The sequence below is a fragment of the Benincasa hispida genome, chromosome 12 (genome assembly GCF_027475165.1).
Source record: "Benincasa hispida cultivar pf3 chromosome 12, pf3_genome.v1.1, whole genome shotgun sequence".
NCBI lineage: Eukaryota > Viridiplantae > Streptophyta > Magnoliopsida > Cucurbitales > Cucurbitaceae > Benincasa > Benincasa hispida.
Genome location: NC_143489.1, coordinates 62,485,834 through 62,505,734, shown reverse-complemented (window position 1 = coordinate 62,505,734; position 19,901 = coordinate 62,485,834). Strand labels below are relative to the sequence as shown.

At 32.3% G+C, this 19,901-nt stretch overlaps 1 protein-coding gene across 1 annotated transcript; it reads right to left on the bottom strand.

Moving 5' to 3' along the window:
• Positions 1-12,377: 12,377 nt before the first annotated feature.
• Positions 12,378-18,597, bottom strand: LOC120067217 (F-box/RNI-like superfamily protein). Its single transcript, XM_039018728.2, has 8 exons — positions 18,140-18,597; positions 17,170-17,397; positions 15,912-16,318; positions 15,400-15,585; positions 14,951-15,143; positions 14,343-14,419; positions 14,096-14,246; positions 12,378-13,106 (listed from the first exon to the last, which is right to left on the bottom strand). Exons 1-8 carry the CDS (start codon positions 18,563-18,565, stop codon positions 12,810-12,812), a joined length of 1,965 nt encoding a protein of 654 aa, XP_038874656.2. The 5' UTR covers positions 18,566-18,597; the 3' UTR covers positions 12,378-12,809.
• Positions 18,598-19,901: the final 1,304 nt, after the last annotated feature.

Here is a 19,901-nt window from a genome sequence, read left to right as displayed (position 1 = left end):
CAAGAATTTTGAAGTTTAGGTGGTCCACTATGTTATGTTTAGACCCTGGTTTTTGTTTGTACATGTCATGGGAGAAATGGTAGAACTTATGTCAAACTGTTGTTGTGTTAAACTTAAGTTTCCAAAATCTGTTAATGTATATTGATTTGGTAGTTAACTAACAGTATATATATGTGTGTATGTCTGTGTGTGTATATGTGCATTGGTAACTGGACGAAATTATGGTAAGATATAGAGATTATAAACAACTAATCAGGTTTAACAAGTGTGAAGGAGACAGGTTCACAGGAACAGGTTGGATAGTAATTGTCATAAGAATGTTGATGACTATTGTCTTCATATCCCTTCTCGGATTTAGAGGATAATCTAGGAGAGGGTGTGACAAGTTGGTATCAGAGTATAAGTTTTTGGGAAATAGAGTCATGCATTAATTTAGGGGCATGTAAATGATTTTATGAACCTAATAATGTGAATATTATAAGAAACATGCCTTAGGTGAAGAAACTCTGTGAAGGGAACATAAGCGGATCGTCCTAATTTTCCCCAATCTTATAGAATGTAAAATTTTATAGAGACAAAAAGAAAATATACATTTAATCCAAAAAATACAGCATGCATTGATCAAATTACAAAAAAATAAAATGGGTTAGAAAATCCTTACTTTTGAAGAATGATTCTTCAAATGAAAAAAATCTCTCGAACAAATGGACAACACCACAATGGCTTTCGCGGTATTCTCTGGGTGAGAATACAGGAGGATGTGGGGCTCTGGCTATTTCAGATGAAGGTGTTCAAAAAATCCGATAATCCGAAAAACCTGATCAACCCAAACCAATCCATTCGGTTTGGATTGGGTTATGAACTCTTTTGGATTTTGTTGGATTCAAATAAATTAAAATTTTATGGGTTGGGTTGGTTTATGGGTCACCTAAAATAACACAAACTAACCCGAACTTATTATTAACTTTAAAATGTATATATATATATATATATATATATATATTGCTTATGTACAATTAGATATACATATATTTATTTTAGTTTTCTTTTTAATTTTATCAATTTTTGGATATTTATTCTTCAACAACTTTTTTTTTTTTTTTTGTACTTTGAAAAGAGATTATACATTATATAAATTGAAATTGAGTCGTTAATCTTAATTCATATATGAAAATAATTAAATTAAATTTTTACGTATTAATATTTTACTTCTTTTTATAACAAAAATTTAAATAAATGACCTAAGTAACCCGAACTAACCCAACCCAAATGTTTTATGGTTGAGTTGGGTTGGGTTCATTTTTTTCAATGAGGGTTATTTGGGTTGAAGAAATTTACAACCCGAACAATTGAGTTGAGGTAGTCTAAGACGTACCTCAACCCAACCCAACCCCCCTAATTTTGGATTTGTGAGAGTGATAGATTATTGAAAGAAATGAGAAAGAGGAAGATGAATTTTTTCACTTTTTTTTTTTTTTTTTTTTTTTTTTGTGTGTGTGTGTGTTGAGAGAACTCTATGTTCTTTTTCACCAAAAAAGCACAGAATGAGGATAACCTTCCACTTTCACGTTTGAGAGCAAAAGGTGAGGAGGGAGTTAAAATTCCCTCCCAAAATTAGTTTTTTTTATAACAAAAAACATATTAAAAATTAATAAAATTAATTTTAATAATATATATATATACTTGACAGTCGTTAATGTCACAATAATAAGTTTCAAGAAATGTGTCACAATAATAAGTTTCAAGAATTAATACACTTGACATGTCATTAATGTCAAGTGTATTATATTTCTTGACACGGAAATTGCGTCAAGAATTATTTCTCTTAACGTTTTTACAGTATCAAGTTATGACATTATACTTGACAGTCGAATAGATGACGCTGTTATTAGCATCAAGTATATCCTCTACTTGACATTGGAAAAACGTCAAGTAATCCAATTTCTGTAGTGGTATATATTTGGGATGCTGAGTTGAAATATGATATCTAGAATTCTTGTGTGTGAAGTTCATATATCTGTGTTTAGGGTGCAGAGTTATTTGATCTGAATTCATATATCTATATTTAGGGTGCAGAGTTGAGTTTATATGTTTGTGATATCTGTGTTTAGAATATTTTGTTTTTAAATTTCTCTTTTAGAGTTTTACCTAAGTTTAGTTATTTAGCTTGTTTATTTTAGAAATTTGAAATAATTTAGATGAGATTGAATATTAGTATTGGAAATTTGAAGTGATTTGTCTACTAATTTTAGTGATTTACAATTTTGTAGTCTTTTATTTTGTGTTTTGAATTGATATATTCTAATACTACAAATCTGATAGCAAAAACACAATATAAACCCTTTAGCATAAGTGAGTGTTGAGATGAAAGATTTGGTTTGAGATAGTTTGATTGTTGTCATATTTTAGTTAATTGTTGTTATTTGTTTGTAGGTAGTGGGTGAGTAAAAAATGAACTCGATATTAGTTTTACGTGTTAATTATTTTCTTTATTTTTAGTTCTAATACTCCTTAATTTCAAGTTGTGTTAGATAAATTTTAGATTAGTCATTATATTTATATGCTTGAGATTAATAGGAGAGGTGTGGAGATATTTGAGTATTGTTGAAATAATTTTGGGTTAATTTATTATTGAATTATATGTATATTTGGAATTGTTGAATATTGAATTTGAATAAGTGGAAGTTCACTACCTCTTGTCATAAATCCTAAAAATACATAGAAGCACATTTTTCTCTTTCAAGTCATTCAATGGTAGAGAAAGGAAGACTTGTGAATATTTGGCAACATTGACATCATTTAAATTTGTATTTTGTAGCTATTTTAAGGTTTGTGTTCAAGATGCATCTCTGGTCAATGAAAGTTAGGTTGTAGATTTATATGTTGTAAGTATTTTGCAGTGTATATTTTATCGGCATTATGTAACGTTATTTCGATGTTTATGTTTCGTGGATATAACGTAATGTTTAAGATCATTTTACTTTTAGTTGTTTTGTGGATATTATGTCATGTTTAAGAAAATTAAATAAATGTATTAGTTTTTTATTTTAGTTTATTTGACTAAATTTGTAAGATTCAAATAGGTTTGACATTTTAGTAGATAAGAAAATTAAGAAGAAAAAAAATAAAAAACAAAAAGAAGACCATTTCTGACACCAACTTTAAAGACGTCAAGAAAAATAAACATTATTTTGATTTTTTTTTTTTTTACCTTTTTCCGACACTATTCTAATATGTCGTCAGGAAAAGTAGCCTTTCTCGACGTTAAAATAGGTTAACGTCGGGAAAGGCAACTTTTTCCTACGCTAAAATCGTGAATTTGGCATCAAGAGAAGTCATTCCCACACAAATCTGGACTACTCCCGATGCTTAGAGAGTGTCGTCGGCAGCAAGCACTTCTCTCGACGCCAAAAAACTAATTTCTGGCATCGGAAGAAGTGCCTTGTGCCGACAACACTCTTTAAGCGTCGGGAGAAATCCACCCCACTTCTCTCGTTGGGAGATCAACTATTCCCGAAGACGAATTTTTTTTATGTCTGGAGAAGGTTTTCCTAAGAGGCTTTCCCGACGACTATGCCGACGATAAAATTGGCATCAGAAATGCCTTTTCCGACAATTTTTTTGACTTTTTCTAACACTTTTTACCGTTGGGAAAAGCCAAATTTCCAGTAGTGCACTACAAACTCCAGCGAAAGTCATCTTTACTTTCGACTAGTATTAGACCGATGATTATTAAAGTATGTTGTAGGGTTGTTGATTATATAAATAATAGTATTTTGTCTACACTAAGTATAATATTGATATGTAGAAATTTGTAAAATATTTTTTTATTTAATTGAATTCACATATCAAATTAGTGTTAATAATATTTGGAAAAACATGTATGCAGTTGAATAGTATGTAACACATAACAAAAAAAAAAAAATCATAAAACAGGAATTTTTTCCTAGAACGCTTTCTGACAAGAAATAGTGAAAATTTGAGATTTATCTCTGATGAACCTCCAAATTTGGAGACTTGAAAGTCAAATTGTGGAAAAAAAATGTGATAGCATTCCATTAGCTGCTAAGATGATGAGGGGTGATTTAATTAAAAAAAAATTAATATAGAGTAAAAATATAGAGCAACAATAGGAAGAAGAAGAAAATGAACAAGAAGTGATGAAATTCATGGAGAAAAATTGATCAAGAGTTTTTATTTTTCTTTGGTTTTTCATTTTATTTAACTATATTCCAACAAGAAATGTAGTGAGTTAATTGTTATTCATTACCAAAAAAAAGAAAAGAAAAGAAAAGAAAGAAAGAAAGAAAAGAACTTTAAAAATTAAAAGAAAAAAATCAATCCATATTTTATTCAACACAAAGATACATGGATAGAATTATTGAATAAAAATGTTTCAAAACAAAAATAGTCATCGATGTGATTGTTGGAGCCTAAAGTTGGCGCATGAAGGTGGTATTGGAGTTTGTAGCCGGAGTTTATCGTTGGAGATGGTTTTTGGAGTCATAAGTTGGTCGTTGGAGTTGGCTACGCGAAGTGATCGTCAAAGTTGATCATCGAATATGCTTTTCACCAGAGTTTGTTGTTAGAGGTGGTGGTCGGAGCTCGAAGTTGGTCACTTGAAGTTGATATTGGAATTGGTTGCCGGAGTTTTGTCTTCGGAGGTTGTTATCAAAGTTTAGAATTAATCGTCGGAATTGTTCGCTTGAAAGTGTCATTGAAGGTGATTTTAGTCCGAGTTTGTTGTCAGAGGTGGTTGACGGAGCTTACGAAGGTGGCTGTCGGAGCTGATCTTTGAAATTCATTATCGAAGGTGGTTGTTTGAACCCAAAATTGGTCATCGGAGTTTGTCACGTGAAGTTGGTCGTCAGAGCCCGAAATTGGTCACGAAGTTGTTATTAAAGGTGGTTGTCAGAGCCCGGAGTTGGTTATCAGAGTGTGACAGCGAGAGTCACCGACAATGATCGATGGATGGAGTCATTGAAAATATTGGAAGAAGCAAGAGTTGTGGTGAGTTGGTAAAATATACCAACTCAACTCCACCAACATTTAAAGTTGGTGAGCAAACATTGAGTTAGTATATTATACCAACACAACTCAATTCATGTTGGTGAGTTAAACACTCCCTAAAGTTTTAAGTCTAGTTTTAATTTTCTCTATAAATTTCAAAATGTTACAACTATAAATTTCAAAATGTTACAACTTACCCTTAAGATTTGAGTTCGATTTGGTTCTAAGATTTTAAGAATTTACATTTTTTAACCTTAAATTTTTTCATTAGATACTCATTTCAGTCATGACGTCAATGTCTATTAATTCATTTAAAATATTTATGAACTAAAATTTTAAATTCAATTTTAATAGTGATGAAAAATAGTGAAACTTAATTGATTACAAGTCTCTTATTAGAAATTAATCCTAAAAATGAAAACAAGTATTTAGTGAAAAATCAATGTTAAAATTGTAAATTTTGAACTCTAAGGACCAAATTTAAAAAGAAAATCAATGTAACATTTCAAAACCCAAAAACTAAATTGAAACCAGACTCAAAAATTAAAAGCTAAATATATAATATTATTAAACTTAGAGGCCAAATAGAAATTACACCCAAGACTAAAAAGTATTTTTCCCTAAAATAAAATTTAAACATGTGAATAGAAAAGTCTGACCATCTGTTGAGAATTTCATTTTTACCACAAATTCTAAATTTTGTTTTGAAAAATACCTATAACTACGAAATTGTTCAGAAAACATCCTTGCTGTCAAAAAAAGAAAAAAGGAAATTGGCATTACTTGTGATATATTATTTACCATTTATCTGAACTCAAGATAAATCAATAAAACCATTTATCTGAACTCAAGATAAATCAATAAAACCATTTACCTAATCTATTTTTACACTTTAATTACTATGCCAATGTTAACAAATTTTTATATGGATGATCCAAAAACTGAGTAAAAAATGTCAAATTATCTAAATATAAAAAAAAAAGAACAACTAATGACTCTTTGTTGACTCAAATTCGGATAAAATTACCAAAATATACTCGTGCACACACGGAAAAGTATATCGTTCTCGCTCTCTCTCTCTATATCTCTTGCACTCTCTCGCTCTGTCTCTCTCTATATATATATCTCACTCTCTCTACATATCTCTCACTATCTCTAGCTCTACCTGTATCTCTCGTTCTCTCTCTATAGCTTTTTGAGAGTTGTACTTACTAACAGCTTTAATGCCGACGTTAAAACAAATCCCCATAAAACTGACTTAAAATCTCACTGTCTTGCTCTCTCTGGGTCTTGCTTTCTTCCGTTCTATCAACTCTGGTTTTGCCAAAGTTGGTCGGAGAAGAAGTTGCGAGCATCATTGATGGAGAAGAAGAATAGTCGATGCCCTATAGGTTGGTTTTTCAATGCGGCCAATAAGAAGGAAAGAGGGGGGAAAATGAATAAAAGCCTGAAGGAGAGAGGAAGGAAAGGGGAAAAAGAAAAAAAAATGTTGGTTTTTTGGCTTTTAATCTCAAATTAATTAATTTTAATTTATTAATTAATTAAATGTTTGATGATAGCAAACTTACTTTTATTTATTAACAATTTGAGTGTTTTAAAGTATCCATTGTGAAGAGCTTGAAACAAGAGTTCCAACGCAATTTTTATCACTCAAATTGGAGTTCAAATGAAGAAAATATGACCGAAACAAGCTTAACGAAAAAATCGATGATTTGACCGAATTTTTCTCATCAAGGTGAATCAATTGAAATATGTCACTTGGAGCATGAGAGGAAGGATACATAGTGGGCTTTTGAGATTTTGGATTGATTTAAAAAATGAAAATGATTTTAGAAGAAAAATGAATTTAATATTATTTTATGTTTGTGTCTAATTGCTAATTTTGAACCCATTGTGGGTTTTTGCTTTTTGTTGGTTTTTAAAAAGAAAATGATTTTAAAAAGAAGAGTTTTATATTATTTTTTGTTTGTGTATAACGGAAATCTCCACCATTGATTTTTCTTTTTTAAGATCCAATGACCCAAATTAAATATGGTTTTCAACAATTTTTCCTCTCTATTTAAACTAATAATCTTCTCCAAATTTCAACAACAGTTTTTGTTATTTTCAATCCTCCATAACCCACTAAACCACCATTGTTCCTCTCCCTTCAAGCTTCAATTTTATTCTTTTCATCTTCTTCTTGAAATAGATATTTTATGTCGTGAGGATTGATTCATTGAGTGTTAAATGTGTAAATCTACTCTTCAAAGAGTTTTTCTCATATTTTTCTTCATTTCCAAATTTATTATAAGGGTTGCTCTTGATCCAGAAGTGGTGGTAACGGTTTGATCCTCAACCAAGAAAGGATCGAGTTCGTTCTTGCTCCAAGAAAAAGAACATTGTAGCAGTTTGACCCTAAGTCGTGGAAAGGGTCAAGTCCGTAGTGTCATACCCAAGAGGAGCTTGGAAAGTGAATGTAGGGCGGTTGTGCCGAACCACTATAAATGTCAGTTTTTCTATCCCTCTCCTATTTTATTTTGCAATTAATTTGCTAATAGATTTCACTGCATAGAATTAATTGCTACAATTTATTCTTCAATTTATTTATGCCAATCTTTTGATTATTTTGAGTTGATATTATTTGCATAAAATCCTTATCTAAATTAATTGCTAGCAAAAAGTGTATTAACTTGTTTATCTGGGCCCAATTTATAAAAGATTTTATTAGTTTTAATAAGCCCTATTCACTCCCTTTAGGGTTGTCATACCGATCCTATGGTACCGCACAAGGAGTTCTTCTAAATAAATCATTTTTTAAATATGATTTTGATATATAGAGTATCTTATTAATATTTTGAAAAAGTATTTGAAAAGCTTGATTGCTAAATCTATGACAACTTTAGAAGTTTATTGTGTTGATAGATCTCCATTATTTGGCAGTAATAGAAATTATGATGTTTGGAGAAATAGAATGAAAACTTTTATGCTTGTTATGGATTTTAACATTTTATAAGTTTGCGAGCAGGATTTGTCGAAATTAGAATTGAACAATGAGTTGCTTCCTTTAAATGCCAAAGCCATGAATATCATATATTGTGCTTTGGATAAACAAATATGTGATAAAATTCTACATTTTGAGTATGCATATGATATTTGGAATTTTCTTGATAATATATTGAGTATTGAAAATTCTCCTTGTTGTACTAATGATTTATTCGATGTGAAGGATAATTATAATTCTAATAATCAAGAAAAGTTTCATGAAGTGGAAAATGAAAAATGTGATAAGTCCTCCCTCTTTGTGCATGATGGCCCATTTGAAATATGACTCTGGTGATGAGACTGATGAAGATGAGGTAAGTTACAAATCTCTATCTTATGATGAGCTATATGATGCATTTAAAAGTATGCAACATGATTTAGAAAAAGTTAACTCTAAACATCTAAAACTTTCAAAGAAGTTTATGGCATTATCTATTGAAAATAAATTTTTGATAGATGAAAATATATGTTTGGAAAATAGAGCAACTAATAATATCTTACATGATGATAACTTTTGTGGTGATGGGAAATGAGTCTTAAATGATAGAACTAAGTTTCTTGAAATTGAAAATAGTGAGCTCAAATCTTTAACATGTGAAATAAATGTTGAATTGAATGATTTGAAGAATGTAAATGAGAAAATTGAATCTTTTCTTTGAAATGAAAGATGAAATTGCTAGTTTGAAAGACAAAATTCTTATTTTGGAAAATAGCAATACATCTTTAGAAAAGATAAATTTTCTCTAATTGATAAAATTAAATTTCTTGAGCATGATGTTTTTGATAAAAAGGAACTTGTTAAAGTTCTAAGAGAAAAAGAGGTCAATCTTGTGAATGTGCTTGAATATACTAAATAATGTAGTCACAAATTGACTATAGGTACTCAAAAATTAGATAAAGGTAGACCTTGTAGTGACAATAAGGAATTTGGCTATGTTGATAAAATTCCTTCATCTAGTTCTAAAAGTATTTTTGTTACAGCCACTCCTTATATGTCTCAAAGTGTTTTACCTAGTTTGCCTAATGTTGAATTTAAATATGTGTCAAAGCATGAAAAATCAAAATTTGTTCCTAAACAATTTCATACTAGATCAAGATGTGCTCATAATGTGAATTTTGTAAATGAGCATGAAAAGGCTAGAAATGTATTTGAAAAATCAAAGTTTATGGCTAAACATTCCCATGCTAAAACTACTAGACATGAAAATGCTGGAGAAATCTACGTGAATTCCAAATTTGTGTCTACATGTCATTTTTGTGGAATTAAAGGTCATATTAGACCAAATTGCTTCAAATTGAAAAATGCTCCTAAAAAGAATTACTTGAATAAAAATAAGGTACAAAATAAGTTAGTTAAAAAGAAGCTCTGTCTAATGTTGTTTGTTATTCTTGTGGCAAAATTGGCCATAAATTTTATACTTGTTATTTGAGAAAAATGAATACTAGTAATATTGGTAATAATTTGAAATGGACTCCAAAATCCTTGGTTACTAACAATGAAGCGCCCAAGAAATAGGTACCAAAACCTTTTAGTTGAGCTTTCTTCGTAGATATGATTCAAGAAGCAATTGTAGCTTGGACTCCAAATAAAGATTTAATCCAAATTAAAGCAACTAGTATGACTTGCTTGAATCTAAGAAAGGAAAATAACTTATTATTTGGTAACTTTGATTTTTGAATTATATATTGAGATTTATTCGTTTGGTATCTTTATGAAAATTAAATTTCTTATATGATTTTGAAAAAGTATGAATTTGATTATTTGGCTCATTATTTGACTTAATGTCAAGAGAAATCTTTGTATATCTATTTATATGACATTTGCCCTTATTGCTTATGATTCGGCTTTTTGGCAAGTTAGATGTTTACTCTATCCTTGTGTTTTTCATGAAAAGTTTTTTAAGAAAAAAATTGAGTCTTACAAAAGATTGTTATTGTTTTGATGATTGATATATTTTGTTTATGTTTATTTGATTGGAATAGATCAAATTCTTATTAAATACTTTTTTACATGAGTTATGCATATTTTATGGCTCATAATGTGTTGCATGAAAATTGTTTGGAGTGTGATGTTTGTCCTATGTTGAGAAGAATTGATCTGAGCATGTTATTTTGAAAGAGTTGTTAAATTTTTTTTCATAGGGGAGCATTTATGAAATTAGTACTTTCTTGAATCCCTGGTAGCATTTTGTTTAAAATTGGTATAAATTCATTTTTGTTGATACCATGTTTATATTGATTGGCTAATGTTGTTTTACTTTTATTTGATATCATTACTTGTTTTTTAACAATTGATGTTTAATTATAATATATGATATCTTGGTATCTCAATTGTTTGAATTTTATATGATTGATTTCATCTCCTTGGTTTTTATTATATTTCTATTAGAAGGAGATTGCTTGATTTCAAAATTGGGAGAAATTTGTGAAATTAGTCTTAAATAGAATTAGCCTAAACTTGGTTGATTCTTTATGATGCCTCTAGAATTTACAATGTTATTACTTGTTATATTTCTTTTAGAAAACATGTAGATAGAAGAAGAAACAAATTGCACGGTCATGTTTTACAAAGAACTTTCATGTTATTGTTTATTTTTCTTAATTTTCCATTTTTTATTGATTCCAAAAAGGGGAGAAATAATAAGAAAAATGAAAGTGTGTTGTTGTTAAATATATTATTTGCATTAAAGTGAATTGAAATTATATGTGTGTTAATTATGCATCATGAACATATTTCATATCACATACCTATTTGGATTTCATTTTTATTGACTTGTTTATCATCATAGAAAAGGGAGAGACTGTTCGCCTTTTTACCTTTAATCTCAAATTATTTTATTTTAATTAATTAATTAATTAACATTTTGATGATAACAAACTTGCTTTTATTTATTAACAATTCGAGTGTTTAAAGTATTCATTGTGTAGAGCTTGGAACAAGGGTTCCAAAGCAATTTTAATCACTCAAATCGGAGTTCAAACGATGAAAATAGCCGAAACAAGCTTAAAAAAAAATCCCAAACTGGTGACATTACATAATTTTTCTCATCAAAATGAACCAATTAAAAGGTGGTACTTGAAACATGAGAGAAAGAACACGTGGTGAACTTGTGGTGTTTTGGGTTGATTTAGAAAACAAGAAAATGATTGGAAAAGAAAAATAAATTTAATATTATTTTATATTCGTACCTACCAACTAATTTTGAACACATTGAAGGTTTCTGCTCTTTGTTGGTTTTTAAAAAGAAGATAAATTTAAAAATAGAAGAAATTCTTTTTTTTTTTTTGTATGTCTAACCGCTTTAAAATCTCCACCATTGATTTTTTTTTTTCAAGATCCAGTGACCCAAACTAAATGTTATTTTCAACAATTTTTCCTCATTTAAACTAATATTCTTCTCCAAATTTCAACAATTTTTATTATTTTCAATCCTCCATAACTCACTAAACCATCATTATTGCTCTCTCCCCAAGCTTCAATTTTTTTCAAGATTTTATGTTGTGAGAATTGATTCAATGAGTTCTAAATTTGTATATCTACTCCTCAGGAGAATTTTTTTCTCATATTGTTCATCATTTCCAAATTCATTATAAAGATTGCTCTTGATCCCTAAAAAAAGGATTGTAACGATTCGATCATCAACCATGAAAAAGATCGAATTCGTTCTTACCCAAAAAAAAATATTGTAGCAATATAACTTTAAGTTGTAGAAAGGGTCAAGTTTGTAATGACATACCAAGAAAAATTTAGAAAATGGATGTAGACTAATTGTGCCATTATAAAATAACCAATGTCAGCTTCTCTATTCCCTCCTATTTTATTTTGCAATTAATTTATATCAAACTCTCGATTATTTTGGGTTGATAAAATCCTTGTTTAAATTAATTGCTAGCAAAAAGTATCTTTTTAAGATGTTTAATTGGGCCCACTTTGTAAAAAGATTTTATTAATTTTAATAAATCCTATTCACCCCTCGATCCTAAAAAGGAAAAACTAGAAGTCCACTGGAGAAGAAGAAAACAAAAGAAAAAGAGGGGGAAAAAAAAAGAAAAGAAAAAAGACTGATGGTTGCACCGAAGAAGAATAAAGCAAGAGGAAGAAATAAATCAATGACATTCGTAATCTCGCTCAACCATGACCATTTGACATTTTCCTCAAAAAATAAGTCATGCCAGTCATCCAAATTTCGCACAAACAAACAAAACAGAATCTTTAAAGTTCGAAAAATCTCGACGAGAATCTCCTAGGACAAGACAAACCTGTCTAACCCTAGACATTTGAGTGTCCAAAGAAAAGCGAGATTAAATAGTTACCGTTGGAGTATTATGTTAGTGCAAGACAGTAAGAGGGAAAAAAGAACTAGTTAAAGACTTTAGTTTGATTACACGAATACATTTCATCAAGCAATAACATATTGAAAACTCAATGATCGAATGACTCTTTCAATAAGAAATACATCCTCCCCGCCTCAATTGGGTTCACATCATACCAACGGGGGATTCCGGCGGATTTTTCTTAAATTCAGAATTGTCGCTTTATTGGGCTTTCTATACAATATTATTACTATCAACGATGTTAATTGAGCTCAGCCAATATTTCTCTTTTGACAAAACCATGGTCGTCATCTTCTGAATTTAAGAATTACAACAAGAGATGCAGCACAAGAAAAAAACCACGAAGGGCAACTGAAAAGTGACAGCAAAACAAATTCAGATAGACTTACTTGACTCAACTATCACCAACACGAGCATGAGCACGAACACGAAAATGTGTTCTAGAGGTCCACGCAAAGGTATGAAATAACTGAACCAGCACGTCGTTTCGTTCTCTCACTCACCTTCCATTTCTCAACCAGAATTTTCTTTATGTTGGGGCAGCTAGAAACAACAGTGGCGACCCCAGCTGCGGAAATACCGGGACAGTAGACCATGTGACAGGATTCCAGCATGGTGCACCACTTCACTAAATGCATTATACCCGCATCGGTTATCTGGTGACAGTGAGACAACACCACGTCCTTGAGCAAGGGGCAGCCTTCCCCTAACTCAGCCATTGCCACATCACCCAAGTTCTGTCCACGAATATTAAATTTGTTTGGATAAATGATGCAATTCTAGTGATAAACTATAATTTTAGAACATGCAGATTATCAAGGAAATGCAAATATTAGTAGAATTCTGAGTGGGGATTTTTTCTTGTAGTTCAACAAACATAGAAACCAAACTTGTTTTGCATTGTGAGTTTGCGGCTGGCTTAATTTTTTTAGTACTTCTGGGTTGGCTGGCCGTCTTCCCAAGATGATGGGATGTTGGAAGGCCTTCATGGTGGAAAGCTTTTATGGCAAAGGAAAAATCCTATGGAGATGTGCTACCCATACTCTTTTGTGGTGCCTTTAGAAAGAAATAAATAGCGAGATAAGCTTGCCTCTTTGGATTCTTTTTTAGCTTTTGTTCAACATACAGCCTCGTGGTGGGTACAAATTACACCAAATTCTTTTGTAATTATAGTCTTCTAACGATTACTAACAATTGGAAGTTCTCCTTTATTACTTTTGTGGGAGGGGGTTTCTACCCCTAAGCTGTTCTTTTTGCTCTTCTGATGAATATAATTATATAAACATCTGTTTCCTAGAAGAAAAAAATGGTATAGGCTTTGAACAAAATACAATATGGTCACTCATTTCCAAGTTTCCGACCTAAATTTTCTCTGAAAGAGAAATGTGTTGTGGTATGGTGCGGGCATCCAAGGAAATTTTCTTGTAGGAAAGATTTGACCCATTTGAAGCACGAAGTTCTGCCTATACAGCTATTTTAATGAAATTATTAATGTGTAAAATTGTAATTCTACCAAATGAGAAGCTTTAGTTTAGGAACCAGGAGGAAAGCAGAAATTGCAAATGTATACCAATGCATTATTTGTGAACATCAAACGAAAGTCGGGGCCTGTTTGAAAGAATAACTTTTCTAGTGTTTAAAAGGATTAATTAAGGTTTAAGGTGGTTTTTATGCCCCGAGATATTCATTTCAAACTTCCACTGAAAGAGAGAAACAAGGGGCATACCTCGAGAACGCTTACATCCAAGTAACTCAGTTGGGGACAACCTCTAGCGATGGCTGCAATTCCCTCATCACCAATACGGTGGCACCCGCTAACATTCAGCTGATGAAGGGAACAACCCTTACCAATGGCAATAAGCGCCTCATCACCAACCCTAAAAATTAAATCATAGGGTTTGAGAGAGGGGAGGAAAAACAAAAAAATTCTCCCTCTCTTTTTCTTCTTTATGTTGGAGAAGATAAAAATGTACCTATCACAAAATCTGAGGCTCAAATCCGTGAGGAATTTGCAATTCTCGCCAATAGCTATGATTCCTGCATTCCCAATCTAGCTTCAAAAGAAAAATCTTCATTAATATTTAGTCTTCTTCCCTCCCACTTGAATGTCAATACTTAAGGCAGATAGATTGATAAATCCAAACCACACCCAACTAGTTTTACCAAGTTAGGGGCTGAAGCTTTCTACAAATAGTATTATTAATTATTTCATATGAAACTAGACAGATAAAAATATGGAAGAGAATCAAATTCTTTAGTAACTGAAAGTTAACATCGGCAGTCAACATTAAAATCAATAGATAAAATTGTCACCAACTTTTCACCGATGGGAACTCCAAATTTGCAAAGTATGACTCAAAGAATATAAAGAATGATATTAGTTGCTCTTTATTTCTCCTTTTCAAAAATCAACAAATTCGTATAGTCATCCTGCTAAACTCAATCTAACCATGTTGCTAAGAATAACAATCATACAAAAATATAAAAACCTGCCTTTGAAGCAATATTCGTGACCTGTAACAATGATGATATATTTGATTGATGAAGTCACAAAAAATGGGGAGAGATAAGAGAAAGAGACCTCATAACATCGACGAATATGGAGTTTCTTCAAATTTCTGCATCCTTCGGCTATGCCACATATTGCTTCATCTCCAATCTTTGAGCAATCTACCAAGTGAAGCGCTTGTAAGAACTTGCAACTTTGACCAACTCCAAGAAGACCAGAGTTGACAATCTTTTGGCAGTACAACAAAGCCAATTCAGTGAGTTGGCTGAAAAAGAGAACCAATGAAGATAGATTCAAATAAAAACAATAAAAATTAGATCATCAACAGTGGAAAGAATCATTGTGATTAAATGGAAGTGACCCGTAATGCACCAATCAAACAAATTGCCATGAACAAGAATAACTCCACAAGACACCCCACAACAAGGAGGCCAGCAAGTATTGCAGATAATAAATTTAGACAGTACATCCATTTGAATACTCTAAAAAGACTGTTCAAAGGAGTTAAAAGGAAACAATACAGGCAAGATTTTGCGATGGATTCAAGTCCCATGGTTCCAATGTTGTGGCAGCCGTTCACTTCAAGATGTGTTAGTCCTTTACAACCAGCTGCAACAGCCTCCAAACCCATATCGCTCAGGAAATAGCAATCACTTAGAGTGAGATTTTTTAACTTCTTGCAGCCTACTCCAATGGCACGTAAACCCCTGTATCATCATTAGAAAAATGTAGGAGGGTAAATAAATGAATAATGCTGAGATCAAGATTCTTCATGATGCTAGTTCCTGTCAACCATTAATACACACATAATTTTGATAAAAATATCAGAGATAATGTTGTGTGTTCAATGAAGACAGGCTGTATTATTCCTATCTTAAATCAAGGAGATAAATCCCAAAAGACAAATTCCCTTGACTTCAAATTTAGCAGCCGTTTGGTCAGAAGAAGGTTAAATTATCTCTATCACAAAAATTAGGTCTCCATGTTGAGGAAAATTATGAATTCCTATTTTTTCTATTTAAAAGAATCTTACTTGTCGGTAAATTCTTGAAAACTGTATAAAGCCAATAATTCCAGAGAAGGACATGAGGCGCCTACAGCTACCAAGGCTTCGTCTGTGACATTTGTACATTGTAGCTTCAAAACTTTCAGATGTGGGCAGCCTTGAGCTACGGAAAGCACCCCTTTGTTGTGGATAACTTCTGAATCTAGCGACAAGACCTCAAGATATTTGCAGTGCACACCCAAAGCTTCTAATGAGACGTCAGTTATTTTGGCACAAGCTGCAATACCAAATGCTTTCAATGATTTTCCACAACCAAAGGCTAATGCAACCAAACCAGTATCAGTCAACCCTTCACAAAAACGCAGATTTACATCTTCAAGTTGTTTACAGAATTTCCCAACTGCAGCTATACCTTGGTCCCCAACATAGCAGCCCTATATCAGAGTTGAAAAAATACTTCTCATAAAGGACATTGACCCATCATAAGTAACCTTGGGACAAAGAAGCATAGGTGTTAAACATTGGGGAAATCATGATTATTATCGATAGAAGCCTCCTGACACAGGAAGTCTTAAAATAAATTTGATTCAGCTGAGCTCGACTTCAGCTAGCAATTCCAGCTGAATAAAACCCGTCTCATTACAATATTTCAGTCTAAAGCCCGACTCATATATTGCCTACACAGCTACCCTACTAGAATAAAAGCCATTAGCCACATAAGAGAACAAGTACTATAATTCCCAGAACTTGAACAAGTGAAGATCATGTATATGCAAGTTGTGCCATCTGCCTTTTCTGAAGCCAAATTGGATATCTAAAATTATAAATGACACAATGTAAGGGCATGGACATCCCAAACCATGATAGCCACCTTCCTACCTTAGAACTCAATGACATAATTGTACAATCCATGGAACAAATCCTGTTCAAGTAAGGTCGTGATGGCCACCTTCCTACCTACAATATTTAATACCTAGTCTTTGTTATCCCCAATTGTTTGGGTGTCACCCTGCATGGACATGATAGTTAAGCGAATAATAAGGTAAAAAGAGAAGGAAAAGGACAAGGCACACCTACTACTGGAATGAATTTCCATAAAATAATTGCTGAACACCATAGATTTGCAACAGTAACAGACCAGGGACATATGTCTCAATTATATGGGTTTTTAAATGGGAAAAATGGTCTTTAAAGGTATCGCAAGGTATCATTTCTATTAAAATTCAAAAATCAATGGATTTAGGGATTATTCTTCCTTACAATGAGAATCTAAACTAAGAATTACCTGTAGATCCAGTGATTTCAAAAATCTACACTTCTCAGCTAGGGATGTCAAACCGTGACTTGAAACGTTAGAGCACCAAATTAAGCTTAGTTTCTCGAGGTTCGGAAAACCTACGGAGAGAGCAATTAACCCAGCATCTGACAGACAAGATTCCAACGCACCTTCAGCCCCAGTACTATCAGTTGCAAGGTATGGCAAGCGCATGGTTTCCTTGCGACGTCTTCTTCCCTGCATAAACATTCCCAATAAATTCTGATAAATCTATGTGATGCATTGATTCAATTTGATCCCTTCAATTTTAATTTCATTAAATTTGATCTTCAACTCAAACGAACAGTGGAATTAATATCATTTCCTCACGATCAAGATTAAAAAATGAGGGGGGAAAATGAAAGAAAGAAAGAAAGAAAGAAGAAACTAATGAATAGATCAAACAAAACTGAATCAAAACAATTTTTTGCCCCAACAATAATCAGTACCCAATTAATAGAAAATACCACTCCTAGCTATACATCTAGAAGATAATAACTTAACAAAGGTAGTTTCATTCGAGTACAGGGTCTGATTTGATGGAATTAAAACTTCGAAGTTGCACACAACTTAATAATGATTTTCACCTCCCTGAATAAAACTGTTTCCTGAGCTATCTAGCTTAAAATGATATAATGACCGAAATAAAACGCGAACAATCGCCCTGTGTAACACTGAACCACTCTGCCAATTACTTTCTCCTTATCCTCTGACCTAATTTCACACCACCTTTCCCCAAAAAAAAATGTTCTCGTATTCTAATTCAGTCTCCAGAGTGCTCGATAAGCGAATCAAATTCCTCAATTACACACAATACACGCGTGAAATCAAATCAACACACCAAATTCCATTGCAGAACACATAAAGACAGAAAAACAGCATCATCCGTAAACCTAAATGAATTTCAAGTAGAAAAATGAAGTGAACGTTGATTACTTACTGGATGAAGGGAAAAAGAAATCGCCAGGCGCTCGTCAATGTGGACATTTCTGACATTGACAAAACGGCGAGCAAGGAGCTGAACAAAGAGGTCGGGGCTACCAGTTGCACCGATTCGTAGGGTGGTCCGGCTGTGGCGCTCGAGCTTGAGCCAACGCCTGCAAACGAGAGAACAAGCATCGCGACTGAGCTTCGAATCAAGGCACCGAAAGATCTCAACGATCAACTCATCAGGAAGGACCGTATTGATCCAATCATGGCCTCGCATTTTGTTTGAAGAACTTCCAATCTCTTCGCCGGTGAAATTTGAGAGCGGAATTTGAGAGCGGAATTTGATGGCATCAGAGAGAAGTATCCATAAATGACGGGGATGGAGAATCGGTGGGAGTCGGCGGTTTCGTTGGAGAGGTAATAATTGATTTACCATAATACCCCACGTCTGTGTCGATAACTGCCATTCAAGCGACGTGTCCACGTGTTTCGCCTCGTAATTTCCCTTTCGTCCCATGGCGTTTTCTGTCTGAAAATTCGATTTCTGTTTCTTTAGGCTAAGCCTGATTATATGTTTTTTTAAATGTTAAATTGCCAACATTACAAAGGTCCGGTCAAGGTGCTTAAAGCTATAGCCATGTGTGAGGAATTCAATCGTTAGAGACTTCATTTGCTAACCATTTTTATTTTTATTTTGAAAAATTAATCTTATATCATTCACATTTTTTATCATAATTTGTATTTATCTTAACTACGATGATTGAATCTGAGTCAAATTCCAAAAATAAAAAACAACTTTTTGAAAATTACTTTTTTTTAATTCTTAAATTTTGGCTTGGTTTTTTTAAGTCATTGGTGAAAAGTGGATAATAAATTAATAAAGTTGATGGCAGAAGTAATGTCCAAACTTAATTTTCAAAAACGAAAACAAAAAAAAAAATTGTTACCAAAGGGGCCCAAATTTTTATCGTTATGCAAAATAATTGGAATGAGTTTGATTGTCGGGAAATGGACAATCTCCTTAATGATGTTTCTTCAAACTTCTCAGACATTTTTTTTCTTTTTTTTTTTTTTATCGACGAAGCTCATTCAGTTGCATTATTATTGTGTTTCTTTCTCGTGGAGTTAAAATTCCTTGGCGCACTCCCTTGTCAATAGAGTTTAATTGAGCCTGAGTCATATCTTTTATTTATTTTTTTTTCCTTATTCAAAGTGGTTTGCAGCTTGTTTTACTTGTTGCTAGGATGTTGTTTAATTGTTTGATTAGTCTGTTTTCTCAACAAGAAAATGTAAATTACAAATTTGGTCCTTACGATATCAAGTCATATATACTGAATTCTAACCTTTAAAACCCTAAATTCCCACTTTCTTCGAAAGGACCAAATTTGTTATTTAGTCATCTTAGAAATAACCATTTTTTATGAATTTATTGGGCATTAATATACAACATTTTAAACGTGTAGTCTTGCTAGAGATAGTATTGATAGACCTATTAAGGCTTCTCTTTTGTTGCAATCTAAGTCGATTTCGCCTCCTCCAAATGTGTGGAAGCTCGATACAAATGGTGCTTAGAATGAGTCTCGTGAAAGTTTGGGTTCAATTGTTATGATTGGACCCAAAAAGCGATATGTGTGGGACATTGATGTGTTCGATTTTGGTGATCAATTTGTTGGGATTGGTGTCATAATTCTCCCGGAGTCTTGTATTTTGTAAACAGTTTGTACACATTGTTATTAATAAAATAAATGTTACTTTATTTGCATTTACTCATA